Genomic DNA, 20,117 nt, shown 5'->3' on the forward strand with positions numbered 1-20,117 from the left:
CAGCATGGTTTTTGCATACATATTATTTTAGATAGATACTTTCTTCATCCCCTGGGGAAAATTTGTTTGTTACAGCAGCAAAGATATACTTCAGCAAACGAAGTAACAGAGTAAAGATATTAAGTATGAAAAATGCACAATATATACAATAAAATAACAGTAGAACATATTAAATATAAAGAAAAGAAAATAATAGAAATACACTGTATATACAATGAAATAGTGTTAAATTAACTAACTAGGTAAACTAAACAATAGTGCAAAGATCAAACAGTGTAGCGGTGTGTAGTTATGTAAAGGATGATCTTGCCAGAGGTGATTTATTATAAAGTCTTATTGTAGTTGGTCGGAATGTTCTCCTGTATCTGTCTGTCTGTCTGTTGGAGAAAGTGCTCCGCTGTCCCTGCAGTAGGTGGTGGAGAGGGTGGTCCGGGTTATCCAATATGGATAGCAGTTTCTTCAGTATCCTCCTCTCCACCACCTCTTCCAGATAGTCTTGTTTCCAATGATGGAGCCGCCGTCTTAACCAGTTTATTAAGTCTGTTGGTGTCTCCGGCTCCAATGCTGCTCCCCCAGCAGACTACGGAGAAGTAAAGTGCACTGGCCACAACAGACTGGTAGAACATCTCCAACATCTTGCTGTCTCGATGGAGACACCCAGGACTTGTACTCCTCCACCATGTCCACATCCTCTCCCAGAACTCTCAGCGGTTGTGGAGCCGTCGTCTTCCTCCTGAAGTCGACCACCATCTCTCTGGTCTTGGCCACGTTCAGACGCAGGTGATTTCTACCGACCCACTCCACAAAGTCATCCACTACTGCCCTGTACTCCTCCTATACACCCGACCACTGCAGAGTCATCAGAGAACTTCTGCAGATGAAATGACACGGAGTTGTACTGGAAGTTAGTGGTGTACAAGGTGAACAGTAAGGGAGACAGAACAGTTCCCTGTGGAGCTCCAGTACCACTGACCATCAGACAGCACACTGCCCAGTCGGACAAACTGTGGTCTGCCTGTGAGATAGTCAGTGATCCAGGAGACAGTGGATGCGTTAACCCCCACCACCCGCAGCTTCTCACTCAGTAGCACTGGTTGGATGGTGTTAAATGCACTGGAGAAATAAAAAAAAAAGTGATTCTCACAGAGCCACCGGTTCCATCCAGGTGCGACTGAGCTCGCTGCAGCAGGTAGATGATGGCGTCGTCCACTCCCACATGAGGCTGGTATGCAAATTGCAGAGGGTCCAGTGAGGATTTCACCTGTGATCGGAGGTGAGCCAAGACCAGCCTCTCCAGCACCTTCATCACATGAGATGTGAGGGCAACTGGTCGGTAGTCGTTGAGGCCAGATGGAGTCGGAGGTTGGAGAAGTTGTGCTACAATCAATTAGGAAGTAAATAGAGTTGTTTTTTTGACAAATTAAAAAATCTAATAAAATTTCAAGACCAATGTAGTAACTGTTCTGCAGCTTTTGAACATTGCATACAATACTTATCAGCAGATTACGGTCAATTGCATTTCTGTATTTATTTACTTTACTTTACTTGAATTAACTCGTCTGTTAACTTGTCAGTCAATTCAGTAGTTAAGAGATAAAACTGGGAAGTGAAATGAAACCTTTTAAAAACAAAACATCAGGTCAATTTATTTCCAGAATAAAAACCGCTCTTTTACTATAATCGTCTTGAAAAGTGGATATTCCATTAAAATAAGGCGCCATATATCAATAAAAGTACTTAGGAGTAGGAAAAACGCAAAAAAAAAAAGTGGTGTAATTAGCTCACAGGGAAATGTAGTTTTAATGACCATTAAAACTACATTTCCCTGTGAGCTGAATGCGCAACATTTGTTGTTGAACATGACGTCATACCCGTATAAATACCGCCCTCTTCCTTCGTCACATCCTCTTTCCGTTGCTCCTCTCTCCTTGAGGTAGGGAACATCTCTCCTCTGCCAACTGAATCCACACAAATCCTCACATTTTACAAATCATCCACAGGCACTAATCGTTTAATTGTTTTGTTTTCACAGAAACTTCTCCTCACGATGAGAGCTAAGGTGAGTTGACCTGCAAATATCAGTATTTTTGTGATTTTTACATTCTCTTCCTGTTAGTCAACGACGCTAGCTAGCATCAGAATAGCCTCTCCTGTGCTGCTTTATCTCGTCTATTGACTGAACATGTTTCTCTAACCTTGTGTTGTTTATAATGTGCATGTTTACATGTAAATCTACACTATTTGTACAATAAATGTGTTGAGTAGTAACGTTAAATGCTACTGCGTCACGAAGGCCCGCCTCTGTTGCACGCTCTAATGTTAGCAATGCTAACCTCAATGCTGTTGTATCTCTAATGCGTTTATGGTGGAAGCTCCAGTCAAGGTCTTTGACACATATTACTGTTGGATGCATTTTGTACCAGTGCAGTGCGAAGTCTCAGTAGTATATCTGCATCATGTAAAGCGTGCTGTCAGTCTGTAAGGTGGAGAACAAGCATGGCAAACGTGACTGCAGCCTAATAAATATCCCTCTTGTTTTCCAGTGGAGGAAGAAGCGTATGCGCAGGTGAGCATTATTGATCCTCTTTGTACAAACGGCTAGTTCCCAGTTTAATGATTTTGATATCACCTACCATTAAACGTATCAGTCTCCATGTATGCCATAACTACTGCATTCAGTTACCTTTACAATTCAACACAAACACTTGATCAATGACTCTTGGAATTTGTTCAATTTCTAATTTAAACATTGCATTAATATTGATTGGCAGTGCTGGGTTACCAATTTTTAGTTGGGAGTCTAATTTTAAATGCTCGCCCATAGTTCACTACTCGAGTCAAGTGCGGATTGGAGCCTATTCCACACATATGTACATGGTGCTATTGAAATGTTAATGGATATCTAATATAAATATTTGTGACCATGTGAAGATCAGTTATTTCTCAATTTTTCCACAAGCGTGGACATTTAAACTGCTATATTTACTGTTTTGAAAGGAGAGAAGTTTATGCTTTCCTACACAGGACTACCAAACACTGATTGCAGATATTAGCATAACATTAAAACTAAATCATGTCACTTGGCCATTACAATTGTGGGTTATTTTTTTGGGGGGTTGCAATAAATCCAGATTTGTGTATTGTTATATGGCCGTTGAGCAGCTAACTTCTAAATGTTTTCCTAAAAGTTGCGGGTTTTTTTTATTTTAATTTTTTGTCTCAACAGGCTGAAGCGTAAAAGGAGGAAGATGAGGCAGAGGTCTAAGTAGGCCCTCATCCCTGCCAGCTGTGGTCCCGTCGGAGCCTCTCCAGTTGACTGACCCATGTGGCTGAAGTGAAGCCTCCATCGGTGGAACGGAGGCCTGAACCCTGATCTCAGATGACTGCGCACCTCATGGAGACTGCTGTGAAAGTCTGACTGGAAAAGGCAAAGATGCTGGACTATCAACATCAGAACTACAGCTGCTTTGTTCACGGCTAAAAATACATGTTTACCAACAACTGTCATTCTGTGACGTATTGAACAATAAACGAACACTGTTTAAAATTTACGACAAAGTTGCGTCTCTTGATATATGTGACTATTTACATATTTGTCCATGCATGTCTCGTATAACTTACTCTTGCTTGACTATTAATTGCGCCACATGTTTTTTGGGGGGGTTGTGTTAGTCATGTACCTCTGTACTCGTGTAAGTTTCGATCATTTCAGAGTCAAGCATTTATTTATTTTGATTATGGCTTCCAGCTAATGAAAACCCAAAATTCTGTCTCAGAAAATTAGAATATTGTGGACTTGTGGTGTCACACTCTAATCAGCTAATGAAAAACACCTGCAAAGGTTTCCTGAGCCTTTAAGGGTCTCGGTCTGGTTCATGGGCAAGACTGCTCCAGAAGAGTCATTGACACCCTCCACAAGGAGCCACTCCTGAACGAGACAACGTCGGAAGCGTCTTACCTGGGCTAAGGAGAAAAAGAAATGTTGCTCAGTGGTCCAAAGTCCTCTTTTTAGATGAAAGTAAATTTTGCATATCATTTGGAAATCAAGGTCCAGAGTCTGGAGGCAGAGTGGAGAGGCAAACAATCCAAGTTGCTTGAGGTCCAGTGTGAAGTTTCCCCAGTCGGTGATGATTTGGGGAGCCATGTCATCTGCTGGTGTTGGTCCACTGTTTTATCAAGTCCAAAGTCAGCGCAGCCGTCTACCAGGAAATTTTAGAGCACTTCATGCTTCCCTCTGCTGACGAGCTTTATGGAGATGATTTCATTTTCCAGCAGGACTTGGCACCTGCACACAGTGCCAAAAGTACCAATACCTGGTTTAATGACCATGGTATCACTGCACTTGATTGGCCAGCAAACCCGCCTGACACCATAGAGTAGTGCATGCATACTGTATACTGTACATGGACATACTTTTCAGTAGGCCAACATTTCTGTATTAAAAATCCTTTTTTTAATCGGTTTTATGTAATGTTCTAATTTTCTGAGATACTGAATTTTGGGTTTTCATTAGCTGTAAGCCATAATCATCAAAATTAAAAGAAATAAACGCTTGAAATATATCACCCTTTGTGTAATGAATCTATATAATATATGAGTTTCACTTCTTGAATTGAATTACTGAAACAAATTAACTTTTCGATGATATTCTAATTCATTTTGATGCACCTGATGAAAATGAACTGGAGAAGGTATAGCAACTAATTAACTATCAACCCTAATGTACATGGCTATGTTTCCTATGTAGCTTAATTTCATTTATCCAATTGTTTCTACAGTTTGTACTGCTGAACTGGGACTTCAGGTGCTTTACAAATAAACTTGCTTTGCTGTGTGATGAGCTGAGATTCATTTGAAATGTATCTGAACATGGCTCTCTGGCTCAAACTACTACGCTTTAACTAAAGCAGTTTAAATGAGTAAGAACGCATTGTTTTGTTGTAGCACTGGTGGACACCAACAGCATGCTTCTATTACACACTATGAGTTTACTGTATATACGATTGTGTGTGTCACACTTTTGTTTGTTTAATAATATAACATTCTAGTTCTTAGTGCAAGTCCTGCATTAACATTTTTACTTTTATCAGCAAATTTTACTTTAAGTATGAAAAGAAAAAGTGTTCATTATGCAGTCAACGGCAAAGTAACTGTAGCTGGGGCTCAATAGAAGCTGTCAGATAAAATAAGTGGATTAAATAGTTATTATTTACTAAATAGCTGCTATAATAGAGCAGAGATTTTCTCATAAACGGGGCACTGGTTGAGTGACTGAAGGGGTGGGGGGGGTCATGGAGAATAACAAAAGTTAAATAAAAATATATTTTCAAAATTGGGGCGCTAAAGTGGGACCATGACATAAAATGTGTCGGAACCAGAGACACAATCTCTGTATTATTTTAATCTGCGTAATTGAGCTCAGTGTTGAGTCTGCGTGACGCGTCGACAGGGGGCGCACGTGACCCGTTGTTGATGCTGCACACTGAAGACGCCGTAGAAGAAGAGTTCGTATTGTAAACACAAGGATATGGCTGACGAGAGGGGTGGAGGTGAAGACAACGTTAACGACAACATGGGGAACCAGTTACAGCTCTTACCGGGTAACTGTTACATGTATTACATGACTGGTCGGTGTCTCAACAGGAGAGCGTTCATCTCTTCGCCCTGCTAACAGCTAGCAGCGAGCTAACGTTTCTTCTCAACAGGCCACCGTCAGGCATCACATCCCGACTGACACATCTTATGCTGTCACTTTCTGTTCATGTTTACCATCAGAGGGACTCATTAAGATGATGAAGCTGTAGCTTGGTTAGGACACGTTAAAATGCCGCTGTGCTTTGCCGTGCCTTTTTAACAGACAATGAGGAAGAGGAGGAGGAAGATGACATGGAGACTGAAGACCGAGACAGCGAGGGAGCAGAGAAGCCCACCCTCATCACCTTTGACCCCAGTCTTCCCACATCCCATGCCGTGAGTGATGCCACTGACGCGTTATTCCTCCACATGTTTACTGTCATTGTTTCCTTCACAGTGTTTTTATAATCACAGAGCTGTAAAGGTAGTTTTGTGCAGCTGTCGTTGTGTTGACTCATGACCCCTGTGGTGGCAGTACCTGGGTGCAGACATGGAGGAGTTTCACGGCCGTACAGTCCACGATGACGACAGCTTTCAGACCATCCCTGTGCTGCCACACACGGCCGTGATGCTGGTCCCGGGTCAGACGCTGCCACTGCAACTCTTCCGGCCGCAGGAGGTCAGCATGATGCGGAGCGTCATCCAGAGAGACCGCACTTTTGCTGTGCTCTCACACAGGTAAGAAGCATATGCAAAGGAAGCATTTGGTGTATCAGTTAAAGGGTTTACCAGTCATGACAGGTGCTTTTGTGACAATGAAAACTGTTTTATGATGTTTCTTATGAGATACTTGAAGAGCTTTTTAACATCTGAGAAAACATCCCCCCCATCCTTATAGAAGCACAACACTGAATGACTGAAGTAGCCTTTGGAATTATTTTTGGATCTTAATTTTAATGGTTTTATTTGGTGTCTGTTTCAGCAGTGATGCAGGTGACTCGGAGGCAGAGTTTGGGACAACAGCTGAAATCTATGCGTACCGAGAAGAGCAGGAATATGGCATTGAAACTGTCAAAGTGAAAGCTGTAGGCAGGCAGAGGTTCAAGGTCCACGAGATAAGAACTCAAGCAGACGGGTAAGTTTAATTGCCTCATAAACCAAAGTTAGGGTTAGATGCATGTGCACATTTGACTTTGCTGTCCTCTATGAATGAAGACATAAACATTATGTCGTGGTCCTCACATGAAGTGAGCCTGTGGTTGTCTGTAGGAACCCTGCAGGTTTGAATGTTATTATCTCTCCTATTTTGAGTGCAACACAACAAATTGAAAATATCCGATTTCCTCCGATTTTCTTAGTCGATATAAACCATGAAATCAAACGTCATTTTTTTTTACTTGCATCATATGTGATGAGTATTTTACTCAAAGAAGCAGACTTCATGGAAAACACGTGGAAATGGTCAAATGTCTTGTAAGAGATGATTTCAGGGATAAGTTACAGCCAGAGACTGCACATCTTTTAAATCAGGCTTTTGTTTGACGAGATGTTGTCGGTCAAACCAGTTGGATCATCGCTTAAAATATCTTTTAGATATTATCTCTAGAAAAGAGTGACAACCGTGTTCTAGTGTTTGTCCTGCTCTCTGTTGCAGCCTGTTAGTCAGGACTCAAGTGGTGTTCTCACAGTTCACAGCTAGAGGGCAGACTAACTATTCACAGTCATCCTCAAAAAGTAAACTGAGAACATCATCGTCAGCTTGCGATGATTGTATCAGTGGAGTAACTACTGTAAATATACACATTCAGGTTCTTATACGAGATGTTTTGGTTGCGACTTGTTTTATAAAGATGAGTTAATTGTGGTTTTTCTGCTACATACTCTGGAGATTGTTTAGTTTACTTTATGTTCTTTGAGCCTCCTCTTGTCGGAGCGTACAGTAAAGGACGGAAGCATCTATGGAGAAACGCCGCCTGTCTAAGTGTTGTGGTGGGACTGTAGATCATGTCTACTTATGTCCTCCACTGTTCAGGACATTAATGACGTTCACTGTCCATAAAACTGGGTCTTCATACAGAGAGATTTCCCTCTTTCTTGAGTTGCTGTTGTGTAATGCACATACATTGGTTGCCATAATCCTGTTAACCTGTTGTTGTACTGAAAGTGACCATCAGCAAGAATGATCTTCCTCTTAAATGGAATCGGCTGTTGTGCCCTCGGAGGTGATGTGTACTGAATATTGATATTTTAATACCCTTCTCTTGAATGTTCAGATTTTGGATTTTGGATCGCAGAAACACATATTTGGAAATTCAGTCCCACTGCCATCATATTATGGCAGCAGTTTAGTGGCTTTTTTTTCTGTTTGTGCATTAAGCAGTTAGAAATGAAACACTGCTTTTTATCTTTTGGCAGAATTGAACTACGCGCCATTTTAGTTGTGTGTTGTGATTCATGGCTACACCTAAAGGTGTTTTGTTGTTCATGCGGCGTTGCTTAGTGCATGTTTGTCTGTCTGAGCTCCAGGGAGTTCACTGAGGGCATGTTGGGTGTCGAGGAGTATTTCTTATTGCTGACAGAGAAAATGCACAGACGGCACCTTTTTATGATCATCTCAGCTTCACAAACATCCTGTCATGCACCTAATAGCATTCAGCCAGCACACCATGTGTTTGATCTGTTATTCATCTGCTCGGTTTCCCTCTCCTTCTTCAACCTATGTTATTGTTTCCCTTCATTTGTCTCGTCAGGATCAGACAAGCTAAAGTACAGATCCTTCCAGAAAGAATCCTTCCAGATCCCCTCTCTGCCCTGCAGCTGACTCACCTCTCCAGGCTCCACATGCACCCCTCCTCCAAACCCCCGACTCAGAGCTGCAAACAGGCCCAGCGCTGGTGGAATAAGTACCAGCAGGTGAAGCACACAAACACAGTACATGTGCAGCAATAACATGCAACAACTTTTGCTGTGAAATACTAAAAATCACGTTATTTGTCCATCACAAGGAAACAAAAGTTTGAGGCGGCTCACATGTCCAGACAGAATAAAGAATAAATTCCACCTATAACGATTATTGCGATTATTGATTTTCTCAATTACACGGTTCATTTTTTGGACTATGAAACATCAGAAAATAGTGAAAAATGTGAATCCTCGATACCCAGAGTCCAAGGGGACTTCTTTAGTTTTTGTTAGACCAAACATCAATTTTGTTTTAGCATTTTTGTTTTCTTTTGTTCCGGCACTGCCTCATAGTTTTGACTCGGGCTCTTGTCCCACAGTTGAAGCAAATCTTAATGTTACAACATGTTATATTTTAGACAGTAGTGTGTTTCCAAACATGGGAATTACAATATGTGACTTTATGCACAGTGACGTTGTCGTATATGAGTATGAAGTTTTGGGGTCCACATACTTTTGGCCAGGCTGGTCAGTAATCACAATGTGGGGACTGAAGAACTGGGTACTTCAGTAATCATTGTATGAATATCTAATCAGTTAATGACGCGTCTGTTTTTCATCACAGAGAAAGTTCCAATGTGCCAGTCTGACGCCATGGCCGCCCTGGGTCTACGGACTCTACGACTCTGTGAGTACTGCAGACAGCGCGCACTGCTTGTCGTTTCCTCCGTGCTGTATATAAACATCCCATCAGAATGAATGTAAACCAGTTTTTCTCACCTCACAGGAGTCGCTCATGAACAGAGTGAAGAAACAGCTCCATGAATGGGACGAGAATCTGAAGGATGACTCTCTCCCTAAGAACGCCGTAGGTCAGCCTCTGCTCAGTGTGTTACAGATGGATGGCAGACGCGCACACAGACACGCGCGCACATTCTGTACGTCTCTTTGTTTGTGTCTCTTCCTTTCATCCCTCTCTTTCCCGTCTGTCTGGTTTCCGTCAGACTTCTCCTACAGAGTGGCGGCCTGCCTGCCCATAGACGACGCTCTGCGGCTCCAGCTGCTAAAGATCGGCAGTGCCATCCAGAGACTCCGCTGTGAGCTGGACATCATGGACCGGGTAAGGAAAGGTTTACCACCGGCCCCTCATTCCTGCCCGGCCACCTCAGCCCGTCTCCTCTGTCCCTGCAGCCTTCATCATCATCGCCAGATCTGGTGTTCCTGCCGGTGTTGTTCTGCACAGTCTGTGTCTGTTTTTCCTTCTGATGTTCTGTAGCTGTCAGGGGCCGTATACCTGCAATATTTCAGTCCGAAGTTGAACTTCACAATGTAAACTGTTTAGAACTAATTTTGTGTAAGCAAACCCAGTTTAATTTTATTGCTTGTAACAATGGATTTTAACAGATCTGTAGTAAACATACAGTATACATTAGCTGCGTGTCACATTTAACCTAAGAGGCATGTTTGCTGGAATATTTACCAACAAAACAGCTACACAGCAGTAAATGGTTAATAACGGATATTTAGGCTTAATGTTATGAAATGTGGTTCTTCTTGGTGTGCTATGTTGGAATTTACCTTAATGACAATTAACATTTTGGCAGTTATCAATCGCTTTCATTGATCAACTTATTATGCATTTTGTGCCTTAATTAACATTTACATTAGAATGTAATGCCGGCAAAAATGACAGATAATCCTGGGTGAAGAAGGCTCATGTCACTCACCAGACATTAAGCTGATCACACACACACACACACACACACACACACACACACACACACACACACACGTGCGTGGTACCCCTGCATCACCAGAAACTGTAAAGCATTCACCGGATGTGTAAAGTGCTTCTTTAATAGTTCTGCTTGTTATCGGCTCTTTCCCTCCTGTCTGATTGAGGATAATAATCCTCCTTAATGTGGTGAGTCTCTCTGGTCACGCGCTGCAGACCTGAACTCACGTCATCCACCTACTTACTCCTGTGGAAGCATAAAGGATCCCAGCATCCTTAATAAGCATCCTTAATAAGGACACTATGCTTTGAGAACATCTGATCTGTATCGGTCCTTTTTAACACTTTATTATCTCTCCTCCTCAGTGCACATCACTGTGCTGTAAGCAGTGCCAGGACACAGAAATCACCACTAAAAATGAGATCTTCAGGTGAGGACATCAGTACTTTTGCATTTTGTAGCTTGGTTATTACGAACGCTTTCCAGCAAAGTGTTAATCAAAATCTCCAGACATTTGGCATTTGTTTGAGAGAGATAATGAATCACTGTGAATGTTACACGTGATGTTGCACTTTCTTCACCTGCCTGCCAGGTAACCGGATTAAGGAGCTGAAAATGTCTGAGCAGTAAAAAAAAATAGCTTTTAATGAAGCTTGGACATTTTTTAACACCTAGATGCACAAGTTTGTGTCTTTGAAGAGATTTTTCCTTGAGACGCACTGATCGATCGGCCACCTGTTGAAACCAGACGGTTGTCAGCTGAGAGTCTCATGATGGTTTTACAAATGAGTCCTTCCCTGCAGCAGTTGGGGTTAATGTAAAAAAAAAAAAAAACACATTAAAACAGTCTGGTGGTGGTACTCTACCAGGAACAAACCTGCTCCCATTTATATTTTTTAATTTTAATTTTTGTATTTCCCTTCATCACAGTAATCACTGTAAATATTAACACGTCAACGTTGATTTGAGCGTCTGTACGGAAGTTGCATAAAGTCTGCGGTTACATCGTGAACATAAGTGGCCCTGCACCGTACCTCCACACTCACTATACAAATGCACACACACACACACACACACACACACTCTCTGTTATGTAATGCCATTTTATAACTGTCTTTGATGGGTGACACTTAATGTGTTTGTCCAAGAGTCAAACACGGAACCACCAAAGAAACTCTCCAGACCTTCTCTCTACAATGATGAGAAAAGTGCTTCAGCTGGTTTTGTCTGACAACATCCAGAAGATCTAAGAGAATGAATGATTATGTGTTTAATCTGATTCCTGAAGTTATACATTTCCTCCGACTAACAACTACATAGTATATATGCAAGTATGTATGCATTTTCAATTTAGGACCTGAACAATAAGTGGAGGCAGGAAATTGCTACTTCAGAAACTGACTCAAAATGTGTCCCTTTGTGTGGTTTCATTGTCTGCAAGGAGCTGTGGGCTTAAATATGTATCTTGTAGAACTTAAAGTTGAACACAACATTTACCATCCTCAAGTCTTAGGACCATTCTGATGTTTTGTTTTTTGGCTGAACCGTTAACTGAAGTCCTATTCACTGCTGCCTGTGCTCTCCCTGCAGCTTGTCTCTGTATGGACCCATGGCTGCATACGTCAACCCTCACGGTTACGTCCATGAAACCCTGACTGTCTTCAAAGCCAACAACCTCAACCTGGTCGGCAGGCCATCCACACTGCACAGCTGGTTTCCAGGGTAACTTTGCTATATTTATGTGACAGATTGTATCGAACATCTGGCCCATTGCACTGGGGGTTTTAGTCATACTTCAATACCTCAATTGCTCTAACTGTATTGTGACACTGTCCCAGTGCCTTGAATTAGAAACCTCTGGCCTTTCTGTGTGGCATCATAAACAATAGTGTTATTTTGATCAGAGGGGAATCTCTTATTAGTGATCTGAGGTCATTGTATTATACCAGATTTCTGTAGAGAGCAGCAGGAGAGTGAGACCTCCCAGAGGTTCTCTGTATCAATCAAACCACGCCTCTAACAAAACACATACTGCGTCCGTAACAGCAATCTGAGAAGATGATGAGAATCTGTTTCACTGATATCGACTGTGAGATATTTACAATTTAAGGATTAAACTAAACTAAATTCACCCGTGTGAATTGAGTGTAATTAGTAACCTATGAGAGGCTGTGAAATCATGGTGCACTGTGCCTTACATCTACAAAATACCATCACAAAGAAAGCATTAACTATTTATAACAAGTGAAATATAAATAATACTTTTGATTAAATTGTTCCATAGACGGTTATACTGTAAATCCGTATACTGTTTGTCATCAGTAGCTAGATTACTTGTGAATGACACATGCAGTTAGTACCAGTATGAGCTGTTTGTAATGGGTTTAATAGCGAATATAAAATAAACTAGAGACCATCCTGTGATGGGATCACTCTTGGAGAAAAACTGCCTCATCATTCCAAACAGATAATGTTTTTATATCTTCAAACATGTCTTCAGGGGATCTTTAATAAAAACGTTGTCCTCTTCCTCTGCCCTCAGGTACGCCTGGACAATTGCTCAGTGCCGGACCTGCGGGTCTCACATGGGTTGGAAGTTCACAGCCACCAAGAAGGACTTGAGTCCACCTCGTTTCTGGGGTCTGACCCGTTCAGCTATGCTCCCCCGTATCCCCCCTGGCGAGGGGGAGGAGGGGAGAGAGGGCTCCCGCCTTTTCTGCCTGTGATGTCGGACCATCAGTTATCGTAAAAAAAAAAAAAATCCTTACAAGCCTGGATCTTCATGCGCTCTCTTGCTGCGTTTACTTTCAGTGATCGATGCATCACACACCGTGCAGCAAATCCATCATATTAGTAGAAAGGTCAGTAGGCCTTAAAATGGCACTCTAAGAGCAAATTAGAACAGGGGGCAGGAAGTGATTGTTCTCAAAGGTCCTTGATATGACGTCTAGGTGCATTGTGAGAAAGAAATAGAGACTAACAGATTGATTCCCTGACGTTGTAGCATCCTATCATGCAGCTAGCTGATCTGCACCCCTGTCCAGCTGATTCTTTGGTAGCTGCAGACACACAAACACAGTTTTCCTTTGAACTCCTTTCCTCTATATGACTGAGAGTTTGACTGCATGCAGGTGAGATAAAGATATTGTTGGTCTCCTACTTTAATCGTTAAACCAACCAGAAAATATAAATTCACTTCCTTTCTCAGATGTGTTTTCTGATGTCAGCTGCTGTAGGACTTGAGAGGGAATGAAAGTGCACTTGTACGTGTAGATCTGTCTCTAGAGGGAATATTTTGAATCTTGGAATTAAATTTGATGTATTTTTGTACGCAAGAAGATTGGAAAGTAATTTACCTACTCATCCATCTGTGCTTTCTATTATCACACTAGTTTTTTAAACAATAAACAAAAAACTGAGGTGACGATAACGACAATGTGTAATATACTTGATATAATCGCTGTCTGGTTTGTATTCAACCAAGGCTCATTGTCCTGTTCAACAGATCATGTGCTTCATGAAACAACAAAGTGAACATTAGAGATGTCTTCTTGGCGCCTGATGGAGGGCTGTTTTTTTTAATGTTAAAGCTTAATAACACAGAGAGCGAGAAGAGCATTTACCCGTCTTCATTTGGTCAGTTCATGTTGTGTGGCATGTTAAAATGCTGTGCCTACGCCCCAGCTCAGTGTCTTTTGATAGGTTTGATGAATCCGTGAGCCACAGGTGTAAATGACAGATTGTAAATGATGAACGTGATGAAGAGATTTAATTTAAAAAAAAAATGTTGGGTATTTTTTGTTTTTAGGGTCTCAGTTTTTTAGGACTTGTTGCAAGGTGCTGTCTCATGTTTGTATAAATGTTGCTGTAAATATGAGGCAGATAAAGCGTTTGTTGTGTAACATAACTGGTGTTCTAGTGTTTGTAGAATCTGACTCTCATTTCACGTGTCTCTTCATGTCACAGAGAATTGTAATAATCTTTTCATCAGTAAGCTGCATCATTGATCGCAATAAGAAATCATCTAGAATGTGAAGATGTTGGTTTGTCTAATTTAATGTTTTTGGATATTTTCATAAAGGAATAGATCCAGTCTTGACGGATGTGAGAGTGCTATTATCACACAATCCTTGGCATTAAAGCAAATTAGCGTAATGTCTGAAAATGTCAAAACTACTTTTAAAAGAGAGATGGCTTTCAATTTTAAAATTATGACATGTTTTTCTTGCAGCCAAAGCACGATGTCGTGTGGAGGTTCGGTTCTGAGTCGACTTGTTTTCAATGAATCTTTTATTCCGATGATACTTTGGCCTGCTTCCAAAGATGGCTTTTGCCTGTTCTTTCTTGACATTCAGTGTACCACAGAGCACAAGAAAGCATGCAGTAATCCTGTGGCAGTTTGCTGATGTACATGTTTCAGCAGGACTCTCAAGGCAGGGCGAGCATCAAGAGGCATCAATGTGACCGTTTACACACCACGTGTGTGTGTGTCTGTGTAAAAACTTCACATCTACAGGCAAATGTACATGCCTCCACTTTATGTGTCTTCTGTGAATATAATGAGTTAGCAGTGAATTCATCTTTTGTGCAGATACACGTGGTTAGAGGATTATTTGTATTCTAGCGCAGTGAGAGTCTAATGAGTCATGTGGACCATGTGAGGGTCCCACAGAGGAACATTATAGTAATAAAGTGGACAAGGTTTGGGACATGCAACTTGTGAATTCTCATTATTTGATATTGAAAATACTGGTTTGTGGTTTGAGCAGTTGTGTCTCTCTGCTTCTCTCTAGTAAAGTTTCTTGCTTTATGCCTATTTGCTGATGCTTAACCATACTCATGAAAGCTTTGTTTAGTCTAGTATTTTGATCCTTCAATTGTTTTTTTTAAACTCATGTTTAGTGGAAAAATGAAATCCATCATAATTTCCCAGAACCCAGGGTGAAGTCTTCAAATTGCAAATTTTCTTTAATCTGTTGACCATAAAAATCACAGAAAAGCAGCAAATATTCACACGCTAACAGCTGGAACCAGTGGATGTTTGGGATTTTTGCTTCATAAATCAAAATGATAAATTATTATAAATATTTGAATTAATGTTCATATGCTTAAATATGTATTGGGTATTTAAACCTGGAAACAACATGAGCACAAATACAATACCTCACCATCTTATGATGCAATAATAAGAAAAGTAAGTGTTCATTCTTTACTTCCTTACAATTCTCAAGTGGAACATTAAGATGCTGGACATCTTTATCTCTCGAGGGCTCTGACTTTGCCTGTGGAGAGAGAAAACCAAAACGATTCCTCACCAGCAGGAAGGTACACAAACTGACGGTCACAATAAAGCCTCAACTACATCAGCACAACATGTTACAGTATGCTGCTCATTATTTGGGCATGTTGTTGCAACGTTCTTTTAGGAAACTAATCCTAAGTGGCACCCGTAACACATAATAAGAATGACAAAATAAATTAAATCAAACCCGATAAGATTACACAACTGATGGATTCAATATAGAGTCAAAGCTGAAGGTCAAAGTACAGAATCATCTGTTGTGGCTGCCACAGTGACACTGATAGAAACCATTAAACAGGTTATTGTTGGCTTCCACCTTTGCCCACATTCCCAATATCACACAGGCAACAGCCACTAATGACCTGCTGTCAGCCTGGTGCAATGATGGAGCATTTGTCTCCTAATTGTCCAAAATAATTGCTGACACATATACCCATGCTTTGTCACACCCCTCAACATCTGATACCGACACACAAAGCACCCTTCGGTGTTTGTATGACACCCCCCGGGCGTTCAAATCACGCCAATGTAAACCCATCAACCCATGTGAACAATGAATAAAGACCAAAATATATTCATATACTGAGAAAACTACAGGGTCAAACAAACACAGCACTATCAACCAGGAGACTGAAGTTTGAAACATGCTGTTGAAGTGATGAGTTATTTTGAAGTTAGATGTTTTCTGTACTTGTATGCTTACATTTTATTTAGTTTACGTGCTTATTTCTAGACTAAGTAAGGTTTTTTTTGGTTGCCTAAACATAATCAAGTTTTTGTTTGCATTAACAACGCGAACGTGGCTTTGTACTTTACCTGGGTGTGGTTGAAATTATATGGGCCTCATTCCCTGCATGTGTGACATTTTTCAGGCTGTGTCAGCCTTGTGGTATGCTGCTGCTTCAATAATAAAACAGATCATACATAAACCATTGCAACACATTCTCACACCAATGCGTCAAATAACACAGCTTGGTCAGAGGCGTTATGCTTCAACAGCATATGACGCTCTGCATCGCGTCTTTTCGAAATAAACTTCCGTCTTCACAGGATGTTGGGTTTAGGCACCAAAACCACTTAGTTATGTTTGATAAAACCGTGGTTGACGTGAACTTGAGCGTACGTGACCACAGCGTCATTCGACTAAAACATGTTTCACGTTAGTTGCTAGTCACTTGAGTAGTTGCGACTCTGGTCTTGACTCCTTCTGAGTGAGAAAGGCTTGACCATGTTTGCCATGCTCCAGGTTTAATAATAGCTAATATCGGTTCATTATATCGACTGTAAAAATGCCAGTGAGAATTAATATAAATGTGTATACAAATTATCAGCAGGTGGTAAAAATTGATTTATAGTCTTGGAATAATATGATCATAATTCATACTTTGTCATAAATGGATTAAAAATATGTTCGTACACAAGTAAAAATACAAAGCAGCTGAGAGAACGTAACTTTATTCCACTCTTAGTTGGATGTAGCAAATATACAAACATATTCACACTCAGTGAGGGATTTTAAAACAGTTATTCACCACAGACAACATTTATAGAAGTGACAAATATATTTCACAGTCTTTAAATACAGAAACGTTACAACAGCTTTTTGGGGCATTAAAAATGCATTTGATTGAAACAAAGTGTTTGTATTTCTTCTTCATGAAAACACAGTTGTTGTTGCTTTCACTCTTAGCTTTCTCTTTGGGAAAATAAAGCTATAATATATTTGATCCCTTAAGATCTCTGAGCTCAACTCAAAGGACTTATAATTTGACATGATGGCTGGCATCTTGTTCAAAAAAACTTTTTTGTGTTCCTCTTTACCTCAACATTATCTGCAATCCAATCATTGAATCTTTCCGAAAGGCAAAATGTTCCTGAAGTCTAAATCCATGAGTCCATGCTGATTTTCCCAATAGGGCACTGGTCCAACAGTCCAACACCTTTTGTCATCCTTCAACATCCAACATCTGGAGCGTAGTTCTCACTCATGGCCACCCATTGAAGGTTTGCTTTTGGTGAATACTTCCATGACGCCTATACCATATTTTTTTTCCATATGTCAGAGATTCTGACAGGTACAGTATTTATTATCTCCATGTCTCCTGTTCAGAAGAAACACTCGATCAAACGCAGAGAGCTCTCGGAGTCAGCCCTGCGAGGCGCATCGACAGGATTTTCCCGTTTCCAGATGGAAACTCGTTGCTCTCATTTGGACTCGGACAGATTTTTGAAGCTCATGTACAACGTGCTGACCAGCGTCGCCTCTACACGGATTGAGTCCTTACCGTTGGGGTGCCGGTGCCACAGAAGTGTCACCAGCCTCTGAGGAAATTGACCACTGAAGAGAAGGTAAATGCAAGGATTCGCGCAGCTGTTCAGACTGGCCAGCAACATCAGGATGGTGAAAGTCGCATCTGGAATATAAAAGCGTCATTTCTGAATATCTTATCGTTTTGTTTTGTTTTTGCGTAAATGCGCACTTTTATGATGTTTAATGTAAACTAATTGTATCACGTTTAAGAAAAGTAAAATAAGATCTAGTAGAGTAAAATAACAATATAACCACATCAAACTGGGCACCAGCCAGAAATACTTAATGACTTACTTTCTTTCGGCGCATTTGTGTCCCAGGCGGACCAGAGCTGGACCGTGAAGAAGGGAGTCCAGCAGACAATATAAGCCAGCACGATAACCACCGTCATCTTCAGCGTCTTCACCCTGGCCTTGGACATACCGGCCACACCGCTGGTTCTGGACGGCAGAGGGAGACCCACTTTGCCCTGCTGTTGAGTCTTTTGGTAGAGGTTGATCTGGATGGCTCGGCAGATGCGCACTTGACAAAAAACAACTGTAATAACAGGTAAAATAAAAATGACCAGAGTGGTCCAGGTTATGTAAGTCTGTAGCCCCCACGGATGGATAAATGTGGCCCAGCAGTCAAACACACCACGTGCAACCTCGACCCGAGAGAAAATAAAAACCTGTGGCAAGCTGCCCAGCAGAGAAACCCCCCACGCCATGCACACAGGGATGTTAAGCCTCGTGCTTGCCCGCTGGAACTTCACCATCGGGTTGCAGACAGCTTGGTATCTGTCAACTGTCATCACCACGATCATGTAAGTGGATGAAAACATGCCGAGAACTTGTAGGTACTTCACCAGGCGGCACACCAGGTCTGGTCCGACGAATCTGTCTGTGATGTCCCACATGAGCTGCGGGCACACCTGGAAGAAAGCGACCACCAGATCCGCCAGGCACAGGTGGAAGACGAAGACGCGCATCCTGGACATCTGTTTGCGCTTTCTCCAGAGGACGAGCAGCAGGGAGACGTTGAGGATGGCGGCGCTGATGAAGATGACACTGAGGAGCGCGATCTCCAGCTTGGCCAAACTCTCATCTCTCGCCACGTCCTCCGCAAAGTCACTGCCATTCAGAGGACACATTGTGTTTGTGTCGTGAAAGAGTTCAGACTTGCCAACTGGCAGAGAAACAGGCTGGTGGGGGGAAATAACAGACAGTGTTGAAATGAAAAACATTTACTGGTAACCTAATCTGTCACGTAATAACAGTGTATTTTAACACTTTTTATCCTGAAGAAATTGTTTTGTTTGTTAGAAATCACCTATTCAATTAAAAAAAGTAACCATTTGTCATTTAGCAAGTATTTCTACCTACCTTATGTTATTCAAATAGTGCCGAGGTGGTTTGATACTACAGTGATCAGGTTGCAATCTCGAAGGAGAAGGGTGGTCGTGTACAGCTGCCTTTTCGTTTTGTGAGGATGAAACTGGGTGGAGCTATGACTCCTTCAGTACTGTGATATAGGCAAATACAATTGCTCTTATGCCTACATGTGCAAGTTGCAGGTGAAATGATTATAAGCTCCAGCAAAGCTAATATAAATACTTTGAGATGATTGTGTATCAGCAGCTAAAGTCAAATTCAGCAATACATTTACCCTTAATTTTAGCCAAGGTTGCTTGACACTATACTATGACTATAATACAAATATTTTTTTCATTCATTAAAGATTAACAGTGATAAAAAAGTACAGACATAATGAGAAAAAAAAAATAAGAAAAATTCAAGTATTCATTATGCAAAATAACCTCAGTCAGAGTTTATTATTACACATTTTATAAGCCTATTGGAATATTATTAGTTATGCATACACGTGTAAGCAGCATTCAATGCTGTAGCTGATAGAGGGAGATTATTTTGACTGTTTATATAGGCCCCTGTTGTACTGAATAATCTCAACATTTTATCAAATTTTAAGTAAGGCATATTTTGTATGACCATCGTTTGCAAAGTAGTAAATTGGGTAAAAGTACACTATAAGCCTCTGAAATAAGGCCTGCTGGAGTAAAAGTACAAAGTAGCAGGAATATAAATTGTCAAATAAAGTACAACTAACGTTACCTTAGAATTGTACAATAGGCTACTTGAGTAAATGTACCTATAAATGAATGTCATTGAGGCAGTGATACTGCCTCAGTATGACCAAAAGCAATCAACTTTAAGGAGTGTGGTAGTTAAACACTATTTTATGTTGTATTTACTTTAAGATTGCAGTTACTTTTCTTGCTTCTCTCTGTAAAACA

At 41.0% G+C, this 20,117-nt stretch overlaps 2 protein-coding genes and 1 long non-coding RNA gene across 4 annotated transcripts; 2 read left to right on the forward strand and 1 right to left on the reverse strand.

The window, feature by feature from the left end:
• The first annotated feature begins 1,842 nt into the window (after positions 1-1,842).
• LOC142970491 (uncharacterized) lies at positions 1,843-3,558 on the forward strand. Its single transcript, XR_012959280.1, has 4 exons — positions 1,843-1,933; positions 2,033-2,059; positions 2,544-2,566; positions 3,227-3,558. It is a non-coding gene; the product is annotated as an uncharacterized LOC142970491 (long non-coding RNA).
• A 1,912-nt stretch (positions 3,559-5,470) lies between these two features.
• Positions 5,471-14,927, forward strand: crbn (cereblon). 2 transcript variants are annotated; one of them, XM_076110589.1, is made up of 11 exons: positions 5,471-5,600; positions 5,858-5,970; positions 6,110-6,312; positions 6,557-6,709; positions 8,325-8,487; positions 9,101-9,163; positions 9,263-9,347; positions 9,480-9,595; positions 10,577-10,641; positions 11,802-11,933; positions 12,754-14,927. In XM_076110589.1, the coding sequence occupies exons 1-11, from the start codon at positions 5,528-5,530 to the stop codon at positions 12,935-12,937; spliced, it is 1,350 nt and encodes a 449-aa protein (XP_075966704.1). In that variant the 5' UTR covers positions 5,471-5,527; the 3' UTR covers positions 12,938-14,927. The 2 variants fall into 2 exon arrangements, with proteins under 2 accessions (XP_075966704.1, XP_075966705.1); XM_076110590.1 differs by having other exon boundaries at positions 6,560-6,709.
• Positions 14,928-16,952: 2,025 nt separating this feature from the next.
• LOC142970391 (arg8-vasotocin receptor-like) lies at positions 16,953-19,037 on the reverse strand. The gene is made up of 2 exons (XM_076110591.1): positions 18,119-19,037; positions 16,953-17,927 (listed from the first exon to the last, which is right to left on the reverse strand). Exons 1-2 carry the CDS (start codon positions 18,954-18,956, stop codon positions 17,719-17,721), a joined length of 1,047 nt encoding a protein of 348 aa, XP_075966706.1. The 5' UTR covers positions 18,957-19,037; the 3' UTR covers positions 16,953-17,718.
• Positions 19,038-20,117: the final 1,080 nt, after the last annotated feature.

This window comes from Anarhichas minor, unplaced genomic scaffold, assembly GCF_050575085.1.
Source record: "Anarhichas minor isolate MPS153535 unplaced genomic scaffold, ASM5057508v1 ptg000043l, whole genome shotgun sequence".
Classification (NCBI taxonomy): domain Eukaryota; kingdom Metazoa; phylum Chordata; class Actinopteri; order Perciformes; family Anarhichadidae; genus Anarhichas; species Anarhichas minor.